This window comes from Chiloscyllium punctatum, chromosome 3 (genome assembly GCF_047496795.1).
Source record: "Chiloscyllium punctatum isolate Juve2018m chromosome 3, sChiPun1.3, whole genome shotgun sequence".
In the NCBI taxonomy this organism is placed as follows: domain Eukaryota; kingdom Metazoa; phylum Chordata; class Chondrichthyes; order Orectolobiformes; family Hemiscylliidae; genus Chiloscyllium; species Chiloscyllium punctatum.
Window position 1 is genome coordinate 29,549,586 of NC_092741.1, and position 15,654 is coordinate 29,565,239.

At 41.2% G+C, this 15,654-nt stretch overlaps 1 protein-coding gene and 1 non-coding gene across 3 annotated transcripts in view; one reads left to right on the plus strand and one right to left on the minus strand.

The window, feature by feature from the left end:
* Window positions 1-15,654, minus strand: part of kif6 (kinesin family member 6) — a 567,232-nt gene that overhangs the window by 387,874 nt on the left and 163,704 nt on the right. For both annotated transcript variants that reach the window (XM_072551042.1, XM_072551033.1), the window contains 3 exons: window positions 12,053-12,259; window positions 11,010-11,153; window positions 5,317-5,403 (listed from right to left, as the gene is read on the minus strand). In XM_072551042.1, the coding sequence (XP_072407143.1) occupies window positions 5,317-5,403; window positions 11,010-11,153; window positions 12,053-12,259 (438 nt within the window). The remainder of the gene's footprint in view (window positions 1-5,316; window positions 5,404-11,009; window positions 11,154-12,052; window positions 12,260-15,654) is intronic.
* trnag-ucc (transfer RNA glycine (anticodon UCC)) lies at window positions 9,387-9,458 on the plus strand. The gene has a single exon. It is a non-coding gene; the product is annotated as a tRNA-Gly (tRNA).

Sequence of the window (15,654 nt, forward strand, 5' to 3'; positions counted from 1 at the left end):
GGAAAATTAGCATACAAACACACTGTTTCATAAACTTAGGGGAGACTAAGCACAATGTGAAACTTTTGAAATTCTCAGGCGAATCACCACAAATTGACCAGCAATTCATCTTTGATCCCCTCACAAGTTGATGATTGGTTGGTTTATTAATAATGATATACATTATTCAGCCATATTTCTTTTCCAGCAAAGTTAATTAAAATGTATGTGAAGATATTGGGCAAAATACCATTATTACTCCAGAGATGCTAAGTGACATACAATCAATTAAAAATGACTGAACAAGAAAACTTATGCCAAGGAACAAACAAAAACTACAATTTACTAAAAGCAGTAACACTTTTCCAAATATACAATCTGGGTGTGTACACAACATGAGAATTCTGAAATGATCCAATACTTTCTTTAATTTCCAAACCACAAAATGAATGAGAGCACATAGAAAGATTTATCTATTTTTGCACACATCTCCATTTGTATCTTGCATATATTTATGGGGTGACTTGATTGTGGGTTTATTTTAGAGAGTAGACCTCATGGTATTTTTCAAACCAACTATAAGAAATATACACTAGACTCACAGAGTCATAGAGACGAACAGAACGGAAGCAGACCCTTCGGTTCAACTTGTCCATGCCAACCAGATATCCAAACCTAATCTAGTCCGATTTGCCAGCACTTGGCCCATAACCCTCTAAACCCTTCCTATTCATATACCCATCCAGATGTATTTTAAATCTTGTGCCAGCTTCCACCACTTCCTCAGGCCCAACAATGTCTCTTCTTCCTCAGGCAGCTGAGAAAATTTGGCATGCCAACTTTTAGAGGTGTGCCATCGAGTGCATCCTGTCTGGATCTACCTAGATTACACCTCCTCCCACCCTGCCCCCTGTAAAAATGCCATCCCATATTCCCAATGCCTTCGCCTCCGCCGCATCTGCTCCCAGGAGGACCAATTCCAATATCGAACAGCCCAACTGGCCTCCTTCTTCAAAGACCGCAATTTCCCCTCCGACGTGGTCGAAGATGCTCTCCACCGTATCTCCTCCATTTCCCACACCTCCGCCCTTGAACCCCGCCGCTCCAATCACAACCAGGACAGAACCCCACTGGTCCTCACCTTTCACCCCACCAACCTCTGGATACATCGTATCATCCTCCGTCATTTCCGCCACCTCCAAACAGACCCCATCACCAGGGATTTATTTTCCTCCCCACCCCTATCAGCATTCCGGAAAGACCACTCCCTCCATGACTCCCTCGTCAGGTCTACACTCCCCACCAACCCAATCTCCACTCCCGGCACCTTCCCCTGCAACCGCAAGAAGTGCAAAACTTGCGCCCACACCTCCCCCCTCACCTCCCTCCAAGGCCCCAATGAATCCTTCCATATCCGTCACAAATTCACCTGCACCTCCACACACATCATTTACTGTATCCGCTGTACCTGATGTGGTCTCCTCTACATTGGGGAGACAGGCCGCCTACTTGTGGAACGTTTCAGGGAACACCTCTGGGACATCCGCACCAACCAACCCAACCACCCCGTGGCTAAACACTTTAACTCCCCCTCCCATTCCGCCAAGGACATGCAGGTCCTTGGCCTCCTCCATCGCCAGACCCTGGCCACACGGCACCTGGAGGAAGAGCGCCTCATCTTCTGCCGAGGAACCCTCCAACCACACGGGATGAATGTAGATTTCTCCAGCTTCCTCATTTCCCCTCCCCCCACCTTATCTCAGTCCCAACCCCCGGATTCAGCACCGCCCTCTTGACCTGCAATCTTCTTCCTGACCTCTCCGCCCCCACCCCCTCTCCGGCCTATCACCCTCACCCTCACCTCCTTCCACCTATCGTATTCCCAGCGCCCCTCCCCCAAACTCCCCCACCCCCCCCACCCCCCAAACCTTTTATCTTAGCCCACTTGGCACACCAGCCTCATTCCTGAAGAAGGGCTTATGCCCGAAACGCTGATTCTCTTACTCCTCGGATGCTGCCTAGCCTGCTGTGCTTTTCCAGCGCCACACTTTTCAACTCTGGATCTATCACTACCTTGTATGGCAACTGTACCAGCAGTTCAGGCAGCATCCAAGGAGCTTCGAAATCGACGTTTCGGGCAAAAGCCCTTCACCTGAAACGTCGATTTCGAAGCTCCTTGGATGCTGCCTAAACTGCTGTGCTCTTCCAGCACCACTAATCCAGAATCTGGTTTCCAGCATCTGCAGTCATTGTTTTTACCACCTTGGCAACTGTACCATTCAAGATCGGAGACAGTTACAGATAGTGGTGAACTCAGCCCGGACAATCACAAAGGCCAACCTCCCATCTATAGAATTTCTCTACCAGGCCCGCCAGCATTCTCAAAGATCCATTCCAGTGTGGCAATGCTTTTCTACAGTAGGAAGAAGGTACAGAAGCCTAAACACATGCACCAGGCAGTTTCAAAACAGTTTCTAGCCTACTGTTGTTAGAATACTGAATGGACTTACAAACTTTTAGCACTTGCCTGTACATCCAAATCATTTGCATAAATAATGAAAAGCAGTAGACTCGGCACTGATTCCTGTGGCACACCACTGGTCATGGACCTCCAGCCTGAAAAGCAACCCTCCACCACCATCCTCTGCTTTCTACCTTCAAGCCAGTTCTGTATCCAAATGGCTAGTTCTCCCTGTATTCATGAGATCTAACGTTGCTAACCAGTCTCCCATGAAGAACTAACAGACATGCCACTCATATCCATATCATTCTCATATGTTTAGCGTTAGTTCTTATGTATGTGAAAATGCATGCCCAATAAAATGAAAGTGCAAACCATTAATGCATTGATATGGAAGAACTAGCTTTCATTGTCTAACACCTCAGGTGGTTGTAGCTGCAGCACTACTGGCACGCATTTCCCATTTATGTTATGTGTACCTCTCGATCAACTGAGATGTAACTCTTATGCTTTACATGTATAACAGTAGTTTTAAAGCATTGAAAGGAAGTTTAGAAAGGACACCATTTAAATCCACTGTGTTCATGTTGGGCAAAAAGATATTTCTAGTCTAACCAAGTGCATTTACATTTTCATTTTTGTGGTATAGATTTAAAGGAACTTAGTTGACCAGAGCTGGAGTACTATGGCAGATCGGGTAGCCACACCTATAGGATGTAAAAGCACTGGAGGGCGTACAGAGGGGATTCACCAGGAGGTTGCCTGGGACTGAGCAGTTTAGATATGAAGATTTCTTCAGAAGATTGAGAGGGAACCTGACTAAGGTTATAAATTAATATAGGGCATGCATAGAATGGACAGGAAGCAGCAGTTCCACTTAGGTGCAGTGTAACTAATAACAAGGTGGCATAATTTCAAGATGAAAGGCAGGACTTTGGGGGGACTCGAGGACTTTGTTTTTAACCCATATGCTGGTGGGAAGCTGCAATGCACTGCCTGGGAGGATATTTGATGTGAAAAACCTCGCAATCTTTATAAACAACTTGGAAGAGCATCTGAAATGATACTGACACTCAGAGCTATGAGCCTCTGGTGGTAAGTGGTCTCTAGTTGTAGATTTTTGTTGGTGTAGGATCTTCTGTATATTAAGATTCTGTGAGGTACAAAAAGTAGAGTGGCGATGATCGGGTCATTAATTATCTGAATACATACTTGCGTACTAATGGCGTAAAAACAGAGGTGGGTAAGCATTGCTGATACTTATTCAAGAGAATTTTCCTGTTCTGTCAGTTTCCAGCTCAAGGAAAGTAGGACGTATGACCGGTTTTTGGAAAACATTATATGTCAAGTGAGTTGAATGTAATCAGGAAACACATAAGGTATAATAATAACAGTATGTTTAGATTATGCACAGAAAAGGACAAGTGTAATGCAGAGTGTAATGTACTTAATTGGAAGAGGGTCAACTTGAATGCAATAAGAGGTTGGCTCAGGAAAATTAGAATCGATAAAAAAACAGAAAGTGTTGGAGAACCTCAGTAGGTCTGGCAGCATCTGTGGAGAGATAGAAACAAAGTTAACATCTTGAGTCCAAGATGTCTCTTCTTCAGAAGTCGACTGGAATCAATGATTGGCAGGAAAAAGGAGGAACAGAATAATGACTGCCCTTATAGATGAAATAATTTGATACCTTTCAAATCTGGTAATGGCCGAGTGATATTTTTGCTAGATTAGTAATCCAGAGACCCAGGTGATATTTTGAGAGCCTGGGTTCAAATTTAATCACAGTAAATAGTGGAATTTGAATCTAATAAGATTCTGGAATCAAAAATCTAATGATGACCATTAAACTATTATCAGTTGTGATAAAATGGTTCAGGATCAACGACAAGAGAAGAATGACAGATGTTCAATTGATCACAACCAGGCTCACTATGAAAATATCAGAGCAAACTTATAAAAGACAGTAAGAGAAGTAAAGAGACAGTCAGAGAAGTCACTGTCAGCTTCTTCTGTAGGGTTGTAAGTAGTAAACCAGTAGAAAGAGGAGAAGTGGTTGATCAAGAATCAAAGAAGAGATTTATACACGAGGCATACAGCAGGGTTGAGGCACAAACTGAATACTCTGTGTCAGTACATACCAAGGAAGGAATGGACTAAAGCCACAGAAAAGATAGGTCAGAAACTGGATGGAATGAAAACTAATCAAGGGGAGGTATTAGAAAGAAAGGTTATCTGTTCTTAAAACAGATGACCCAGATCCTGCCTAAGTCAATGATGCTGCAAACAACTCCCAAGATTTCCCAATTTCCTCTGTCACAGTAATGCGAAGATCATTGAAGGCTGCATATAACTGACAATGCCTGTTGGCACCCAGTACAAGTTTGGATGCAGAGATCTTCTTGGGATATACACGAGAAATTTAACTTTCAATAAGTACTTCCCCTGCTACCTGGGAAATTCCACAAAATTTCTCTGGCTCCAATCTAAATTTATAGAGTTCAGATAGTTTCATAGCATTTACCTAGGTAGTTAACCAGAAAACGTTAGACAGATTAAAATCTATTATAATAACAGGAGAACTACATAACTGATCCTTCCAATCCTGAATTTAAATTGCAGAAAAATATGAATGCTGTGCATCACTTTATCACCAAAAGCATGATCATGAACAAATTACTGGTGTAAATATACCTTATCGTGAAGTCACTGCTGAACCCATCCTTAATACAGGAAGCAGTATTCAAAGAAAGGATGGTAGTCTAAATGAAGCAGTGCTGGTTCTCTCACCCAAAATTCCTGAGATTACGTTGCACTATGGAAACATGAGACTGAAATTTTTATTTCAATACATCACTATCTCAGACTTTGCTTACCAGTCTTGGATCAATTTCTTCATTCAGAGTAGCTTCATTCTTGATAAGTGCAACTCTTTGTGCAAACCTGCATGTTGAAATAGATTCCTACAGGAGAAGAAAATTTTGAGTAATTGATTACTCAAACCAAAAAGTCATTAGGCACACAAGAACACAAGTTGACCATTCACCACTCAAGCTCCAAAAATAATGGATCTGTCATTAATTTATCAACAAGTATTAGTTCTACAGTCCTTAAAATTATTGGCAAAAAACTATCACTATCAATTTTGAAAATATCAGTTGGTCTAGTCTTCAAAACTTTTTAGAGAAGCGAATTCCAGATTTCCACTGTCCATTACATGAAAAAGTGCTCGCTGACATTAACTCCAAATAGCTTAGCTCTCTTTTTAAGCTCATGAAATTTTGTTATGAAGTCCCCATAGGAAGAAAAGGTTATATCCTACTCAAGCTATGAACTCCTCCAATCTTAAACATTTTTATTTTATTTGATTTACTATTATCACACGTACTTCGGTGTGTTGAAGTGGCAAGCCATGCCCATGATCCCATGCCCATATGTCTGTCCATGGCCTGCTGCAATGTTCCAGTGAAGCTCAGCGCAAACTGGAGGAACAGCATCTCATCTTCCAACTAGGCACATTACAGCCTGCCGGTCTCAACACTGAATTCAACAACTTCAGATGATTATTCCATCTCGACCCCTCTGATTTCATTCTGCTCTGTAATTTTATTTTATTTATTTCATCTTTTTAATTATTTTTTCACTGTTCTGTACCTCTTATTTCTTGATTGTCTCTCTTTCTCTCTCATCACTTTTTTCCTCTCCTCTTCCTCCTTTGCTACCATTCTCCCTTGTTTTCCATTTTGCCTCTGCTTCACCCACCCCATCCCCCACATAATTTGTCACATCGCACTGGCTTCAGCCTTGGTCATTCACAGCCCCTAATCTCCCTATAATCTCTCTATGCACTGTCTTTATTGCTACCTTTGCTTCTGGAGTCATGACTCACTTTCTCTCAGCCTAGTATACATACCTCCCCATTTCTCCCTCTTTTTAGCTTTGACAAAGGGTCAGTTAGTCTCAAAATGTCAGCTCTTTTCTCTCCTTACAGATGCTGCCAGACCTGCTGAGATTTTCCAGCATTTTTCTCTAAATAGTGCCAATACTACATTAAATACACTGAAAGAGTAAGTCACTTGACAGAAGGAAGAACAAACTGTTCTATGTGCTAGGGCTAGAAAGCAATGCATAAAATGCTACACAGATCCACATCATCATGGACTGAAGTTCATCTCCAACATTTGTGGTCTCAACTTGTTAAACAAAGTGAAAACAGAATTATAATACCAAGTGACTTAAGACATTGCAAATGAGACCCTCAACAAGGATATCATGGGCATAAACTGATGTGGTAACATTTTCTGACTGGCTCCAGTTGGATTTGGAAAAGTGATTTTGAGGATTCTTTTTTAAATTAAGTGGCAATAGGCCACACCATCCTTCCACCACCCTCTTTGAGATTTGATCTCCGTTCAGCTTATCTGCGACTAAAATTGTTCAATGACGTTGAAGTTCATGTAACTCTGGCAGTAGGAAGTAGCCTTCTTAATAATATACTCCATGTGTTTTTATTATTGCAATAGCTACAAATGTTTTTGAATTACATTTTTTTCAGAATTAAAGTAATTATATTTTTACAAAGTTGTTTAGTAGGAGAAACTGTTCCTCTTACTGATTGAACAAGAAGGCACAAATGTAAAAAGTGATTGGAAAAAGAATCATAGATTATGCCATTCGAGGAAAATAAAATACTTGTTTTTGGAGTGAAGCTCCACCACCAGCTCCTCACAATCTATTTTACTCCAGTCTCACTCTTGGAGGTGCTCCATCACTAGGTCTTCTTTAGCCAGCCTTGGTTTTTTTTTCCGAGGAGCAGGAAAATCGACCTTTCGGCAAAAGCTCTTCATCAGGAATAGAGCCCACTGATGAAGGGCTTTTGCCCAAAATGTCGATTTTCCTGCTCCTCAGATGCTGCCTGACCTGCTGTGCTTTTCCAGCACCACTCTGATCTAAACTCTGGTTTCCAGCATTTGCAGTCCTCACCTTTGCCTTGTTGCTTTCTTACACCTAGCAGCATTCATTCTACTTCTGCTTTGTGAGATGCAAATCTGAGACACTAAGGATATGTTCTGCCAATACCAGTTATCCCTTCATCTCAATGCCCCACAGGCACCTCCAACCAGTCCTCTGCAGCATTTCCTTGTGGTGACAATGTTTCTCCATATAATGCCCATGATCCTATGTAAGTAGCCCTTACATAGCCCAACAAAGGTATTTTGTTGTCCTTTTCCATCTAATGTCTAACTTGGAATGAGACTGTTAATAAGCTCAAGTCCCTTACCAATGACATATGTTTTTGAGACAGGCAATTTGTTTTGCACTTTAACCTAAACGAGGTCAGAAGTCACACAAAACACCAGTTTCAGTCCAACAGGTTTATCTGAAGTCACAAGCTTTCAGACTGCTGCTCCTTTGTCAAGTGAAGTAATTTTATCTGACAAAGGAGCAAAGCTCCGAAAGCTTGTGATTTCAAATAAACCTGTTGGACTGCAATCTGGTGTCATGTGACTTCTGGCCTAGTCCACCCCAGTCCATCACTGGCACCTCCACATCATGGCTACCATCGACACCACAAACTGCTGGCTCAAAGTGGAGAGGATCTCAAGAAGATGCAAATATCGACACAGACATCAAGTTTCTGCAGAGATGCAAGAAAGCAGAGAAGGTCCCGAAAGGAATACATATCACAAAATCACTCAAATCGACCTACAACACAGACTATACCGAGAGAGTCTGCCATCACACCTCTCGCGCAGTCCTCAATTGTCTCATACACGAACTCTACTGCAAATACCACAACCTTGAAATCGAGATAGAAACCATATTTTCAGGACATAGCGGGCCAGCTACAAGACACTGCCAAGCAACAGAATACTCCACCAACATGCATACCAAGAAAAGGAAATTGGAGAAACTTGACATCATCACCAGCAATATCTCAGCCTCCCCAGACTGAAACCAGTATCACAACAGGGAAATCCATTGTCAATTTGTCTGACCACACTCTTCAACCAGACAAAATCGAAGTCCTCAGCTGAGAGCTCAATTTCTGCCCCACTACCAAAATGGACCTCACTGGTCTCGCAGCAGGCATCAGGTGAATGAGGCTCCAGGAATTCTTCCACAAATCCCAAAATTCAGTCCAATGAGACAACCAACAAACTGAAACAGTCAACAGAGAGATTTGCAGATCAGCGACCAAAGAAGACAGAGTGGAATTAGACACCTCTGGAAGGCCACTGCCCTAGGCTCAACATGAATGTTCAAGCTGTCAGGAGATGCGTTAATGCCAGATTCATCAGCTGCACTCACAAGATAGCACAGAACGTCAAAACAAAACTTTATTAGATGAAGGAGCAGCCCTTCAAAAGCTTGTGATTTCAAATAAACCTGTTGGACTATAACCTAGTATCATATGACTACTGACTTTGTCCCACCCAGAGCAAAACCCGGCACCTTCATATCATATTCTAAACAAAGTAGCAAATTATGGCTCAGCTTACCTTTTTGCCTATTTTTCCATTCAGGAACATGGCAAAGAAAGGAACAGATCATAACAAAAGATTTTAGTGGTCCAAATAAATATTTTACATCCTACCTGGGAACAATTAACTCCAACTATTAATATGCAGGTACTGTAAGCCATTAGCCAAACAAATGGCATGTTAGCATTTATTGCAAGGGAGTTGGACTAGAAAAAGCAAGCAAATTTTCATGCAATTACGTAGGGATTTTGTGAGACCACCCCTTGAGTGTTGTGTGCAATTCTGATTTCTTGTCGAAGGAAGTATACACTCGGTGCAGGTGAAACAAGGATTCATTAGATTAATAGCAGGGATGAAAGGGTACCCTAGAAGTAAACGTTTCAGTAGAATGAACCTTTATTCTCTGAAGTTTTGAAGAATGAGAGGTGATCTTGTTGAAACATGGAAGCTCCTTAAAGAGGGCGATGGTGGTATAGTGGTGAGCATAGCTGCCTTCCAAGCAGTTGATCTGGGTTCGATTCCCAGCCATCGCAGTGTTGTGGTTTCTAAACTGACTTTTAAGGTAAGTTACTGGGATAAATTGAGAATATGAATGTTCTATTCTCTGGTAAAATGGATCTCTCAGATTGCTCTTTGCTTGGGGCAGCACAGTGGCTCACAGCACTAGGGATCCGGTTCAATTCCTGTCTCGGGTAACTGTCTGTGTAGGGTTTGCACGTTCTCCCCATGTCTGCGTGGGTTTCCTCCCACAGTCCAAAGATATGCAGGGCAGGTGAATTGGTCATGCTAAATTGCCCATAGTGTTAGGTGCATTAGTCAGAGACAATTGCGCCTGGGTGAGTTACTCTTCGGAGGGTTGGTGTGGACTTGTTGGCCCGAAGGGCCTGTTTCCACATTGGTGGGAATCTAATCTAATCTAATATTGAGAGTATAAAACTAGGGAAATAGGCATTATGCTAGCTGTATCATTCCTGTGCAAAGGTGCCAATCTGGCTCAGGAGTCCATGACTGCAGCAGTGCTCTTCAGGTGGTGGGGGTCAGAGAGTAGAAGGAGTTATGCTGAATCAGGGAGCTAACAATGCTATGACCAGAAAAAAAAATGGAAATCACTCTATAAACAAAAATTCTGTTTCAAGGCCACTACATAAGCAAGGACCCCGATCATAAACCCTGCCTCTGTCATCATGCCACTCTGCCTTTTTCTCCTGGGCATATTTTTGAGACCATGCTACACTACAGCAACTCCTGGCTTTCAGTCTCCTTACACCCCTCACTATCTCTGCCCTTGGAGGTGAGTGCTGTGGCTCCATCTCTTGCAAATTTCAAATCCCGACTTAAAATAGAATCCAGCAAATCTGAATCCTGGCAGACTTCCACCAATGGTGTCTGCCAGAAAAGTCAAAAGAAATTCAGCAATCGTATTCCAAAACCTATTTTAACAATTGTGAATTCAAGTTAAATCACCTTTATCTTTATTAACCAAATGCACCTCAAATACATTCATGGACCAGACTAACCTTGTTGATAACATTTTTGTATTGACTGAAAACTTGATGCATAATTAATAATTGTATGTTTAATAAAAAGCATTCCATGTTTGCAAGCAAGCTCCCATTTACTAACCGCTCTTCTATTATTATCTATATCAATGTACATCTGTAGCTTTTTACCATTCCCTTTCAATTGATTTCATAGCTGAGTGCTTAGTAGCTTATTGCCAACAGATTTTGTGATATAGAACTGGATGCAACTTCCTCCAGTTCTGAAAAAATAGGATTGGTGTCAATAAATCATTCTGGGAAAAAAAGTGAAAATTTACACCTGAAAATTTGAAAGAAAATTTCTTCTGTTCCCAAGAAAATCCTTCCAGATACCTAGAGCAGGTTACAGGTTCATAGTTGTGAAGGATAACTTTGGACAAATGCCCCCAAGTATGCCTTTCTTTATTACACAGCAAGTGAAGAAAAGCTAGAGCATATTACGAAGGCATTTTTCTCACTTCCAAAGCACATTTGTCAAAGAACCTCCTTCAAACGTAAGTTCTGAGCTTTGCATAAATTAAGAAGTAAACAAGCTGTACATGCCTCTAAGTTCCTCTTATCCACAGATAATGTTGCAACCATTGTCGTCATACAGTTTCCTCCCAGGCTGTCCCTCAGAACAGATGTCATCATTGAATTTCGATAAGGGATGTGCGTACGATTTTTTTCTGCAAGTGCGATAATAACCTGTAATTTCAACAAACTATTTCAACTGTGTTCTTTGGTGCATAGAAACCAACAAACAAATCACATTTGGAAATTGTAAAGTGTAGAAAGCGTCATATTTCTTCCCTTCAACTTTAATTTTATCAGTGAAGTTCAATTTTGTGTCAGAAAAGGGATGGTATCATTAACAATGCTAGAAAATGACAGACTGTCATTTTAATTCAACAACAGTCAAGGCTCTCGTTAGATGCAATAGGATGCCATTTTACACAATATTAATTCAAAATTATGAAAATAGGAAAATTCTTCAAAACTTCAAGGCCATGAGAAAGTTTAATCAATTAGACTATCTGACTGTGACAGTCCTCAGGTGTGGGCAGCACTGCAAGTGGAAGAGGTTCATTACATCACACTTACTTTAACTTATGATTTGGAGATTCTGGATTAGTGGTGCTGGAAGAGCACAGCAGTTCAGGCAGCATCCAAGTAGATGCTGGTGTTGGACTGGAGTGTACAAAGTTAAAAATCACACAACACTAGGTTATATTCCAACAGGTTTAATTGGAAGCACACCTGATGAAGGAGCGTCGCTCCGAAAGCTAGTGTGCTTCCAATTAAACCTGTTGGACTATAAACTGGTGTTGTGTGATTTTTGACTTTGCACTTTAACTTATAATACATGTTTATGAAACAGGTGTAGACCTTTATTTGGAAATATGAAAACTACCTCCCTTCACCTAATTTAAAATTCTGAACAAATCCATTACACATGTTCATAATGGTACTTTTTATGCATATTGTTACAATGTCATTTGGATATAACAGTTACAATAACCGGACAATAAAAACAATGCCTACTTTTGCCACTAAACCATTTTTAATTTAACAAAGCAAATGTCTGGTGTGCTATCCAACCTTACCTGTTCCAGGTATGTAAGTGACAGGTTGATGTACTTAGCCTCTGTCAATAGCTGTCCTCCAACTCCAGTCTTTGTGACACGTTCTGAGCCAGCCAAGTCCACCAGGTGCAACTTGGACCGACGGATAGTTGCAGAGCCTGGCTCTCGACTAGAAACATGAATGGTAAAAATGCAATGGGATCGAGTTGAGGCCTGGTTCATGGGTGTCTGATAAATGAAGATAAAATGCATAAGTATCAGCTGCCATTATCGCTATTGGAGTATTCTTAATTCATTCCTCAAAAAATGACTTCAACAGCAGGAATATATAACCATAAAGCTTTGGAACATTGTACCATGGCAGTTTCACTCTCGCGGTAATTTATAAAGTTCAAAATGGAGGGTTACCATTTAGTTTCTTGCTTCCTATGATTAGCCAAAGAACACATGCTGTTTGTTAGATCTGCAAGACTGGCTACTTGCAATAGACAGGGTACTGATTGGACCAATCAGCTCAAGCTTACAAAACTTTAAGCACTTTGTCTAACATCAGATCTGATTCAACTTTGGAAGATATTTTGGGGCAGCACAGTGGCTCAGTGGTTAGCACTACTGACTCACAGCGTCAGGGCCCCGGGTTCGATTCCAGTCTCAGGTGACTGTCTGCGTGGAGTTTGCACGTTCTCTCTGTGTCTGCCTGGGTTTCCTCCGGGTGCTCCAGTTTCCTCCCACAACCCAAATATGTGCAGGTTCGGTGAATTGGCCATGCTAAATTGCCCACAGTTTTTAGGGATGTGTAGACTGGTGCATTAGTCAGGAGTAAAAAGAAGTTGGGGGATGGGTTACACTTTAGAGGGTTGGTGTGTACTTGTTGGGCCGAAGGGCCTGTTTCCACACTGTCGGGATTCTAAAATTCTTGGCATTTTTTGAATGTAAGTGTCCTTTATTCTTGTGTCTAGAATAATTCAGTCGATTAGATTACTTACAGTGTGGAAACAGGCCCTTCGGCCCAACAAGTCCACACTGACCCACCCCCCTACATTTATCCCTTCACCTAACACTATGGGCAATTTAACGTGGTCAATTCACTTGACCTGCACATTTTTGGACTGTGGGAGGAAACCCAGGAAGACACAGAGAGAATGTGCAAACTCCACACAGACAGTCGCCTGAGGCAGGAAATGAACCCGGGTCTCTGGCGCTTTGAGACAGCAGTGCTAACCATTGTGCCACCGTGCTGCCCCGATAATGTGATAAAGCCAGCAGCTTATGATGCTAGGATGAAGACCCAGAATTGGTTGACACACAGAATTTAAAATATGAAAGCATAAATATTTATCCTTATAAATAACCCAAAATATTCACTTCAAGTAAAGGGGATGTAAAATAGATTTCTCTTCAGGGAGATTCACTTTTAAAACAAAAAAACTTATTGGTCGGAATGTTTCCACCTCGAATAACATCAGCAGAAAAAGACCCCAAACAATGTGGTTCAGTCTTGGATGTATTACTTCACCAATTCTTGCCATAATGAAGTCTATTTCTGGACCATAAATTGCAAGTGGTACAAGAAGAGGAAGAACAATTGAGTGCAATTTATCCTGCATAGTTTGGTTTTGGATTGAAAACCATGTTAGAATAATTTATCCACCAAACTGAACTAAACTGAGAGTAATCAAAAGGTGAACTTAGTTTCAGTAATATCATCATTTATCTTCAGTACAATCAGCTCGCAAAGAAGGATTTTCACAGGTCAATTCAAGTACTGCCACTATTACGTTGAGCTAGCAAGTGAAATACTATTTTACAAACAATCCTGATCAAATGTGTAAGGAATAACTGAGCTTTGGATTTTTAATAGTATAATCTAGAATGGAAAAACCATTCAGCTCGACTCTGTGAGAAACACAAAATGCTGTAAAAACACAGTTCGGCAATTAAAATGAAAATAAAATTATATGACTTTGAAGTTCTGAGCCATTACACCAGAAAAAGTTTTCCTTTTCGGATCCTGTCATTTTAATTTAAATTTTTTTGTTTAATATTGACAACAAGATTAACAACATCTACTTATTTTTCTTCCAGTAGAAAACATATCAGAAGATTCCAGTAGAAAACAAGGAAATATAGTTATAAGAGTGCCACTTTAATAATGTATTTTTTAGTCTCATAGACTCATTGAGATATCCAGCATGGAAACAGACCCTTCGGTCAAACTCGTCCATGCCAAATGGATATCCTAAATACATCAGCACCCATTTTCCAGCATTTAGCCCATATCCCTTTAAACCCTTCCTATTCATATACCCATCCAGATGTCTTTTAAATGTTGTAATTGTACCAGCCTCCATCACTTCCTCTGGCAGCTCATTGCAGACATTGTGAAAAAGTTGCCCCTTAGGTTCCTTTTAAATCTTTCCCTTCTCACTTTACATCCATGCACTCTAGCTTTGGATTCCCCCACCCGGGGAAAAGACCACGGCTATTTACCTTCCATGCCTCTCATGATCTTATGAACCCCAGCCTCTTCAACCTCTCCTTATAGGACAAACTGTCCATCCCCGGCAACGTCCTTGTAAATCTTTTCTGAAGCCTTACAAGTTTCACAACATCCTTCCTATAACAGTGAGACCAGAATTGCATGCAGCATTCCTATAGCGGCTGAACCAATGTACTATACAGCCGCAAAATAGTCTCCCAACTCCTGTACTCAGTGCACTGACTAATCATGGCAAGCACATCAAACACCTTCTTCTCTATCCTATCTACCTGCGAATCCACTTTGAAGAAAATAGGAACCTGCACTCCAAGGTCTTTGTTCAGCAGCACTCCCCAGGACCTTGCCATTATGTGTATTAGTCCTACCCTGATTTGCCATTCCAAAATGCAGCATCTCATCTTTATCTAAATTAAACTTCATCTGCCACTCGTCTGCCCATTGGCCCATCTGATCAAGATCCCATTGTGCACTGAAGTAACCTTCCTCGCTGTCCACTATGCCTTCAACTTTGGTGTCACCTGGAAACTTTCTAACCATACCTCCTAAGTTCACATCCAAATCATTGATATAAATTGCAAAAAGCAGTGGACCCAGCACAAATACCTGTGGCACACTGCTGATCGCAGGCTTCCAGTCTGAAAAGCAACCCTCCACCATTACCCTCTGTCTTCTACTTTCAAGCCTGTTCTGCATCCATATAGCCAATTCTCCCTCTATTCTGCATGATCTAACCTTGCTAACCAGTCTACCATGAGAAACTTCACAAGCACAAAACTGTGTTGACTATCCCTAATCATCCTCGCCTTTCCAAATACTCATAAATCCTGTACCCTCAGGATTCCCTCCAACTTGCCGATCACAAAATAAAAATTCCCAAAATGTATCAACCATTTGTTTCAAACCCAATTATTTTAAAAATATGAAACACCAATAGCAACTGTCAGTTTGCCTCTTTGGGCAAGCTCAAGTGCATTGTTGGTCTGGTTTGCAGGAAACTTTTGAATTTAGAGTACGTGAAATAGGAACAAAGTTGGTCAATTAAAATCAACAATGGAATAATACATAGGAAAAAAAAAGTCTGAAAGTGGTTACTTTGCAACATGCCATTCCAGTCCCTATGTTG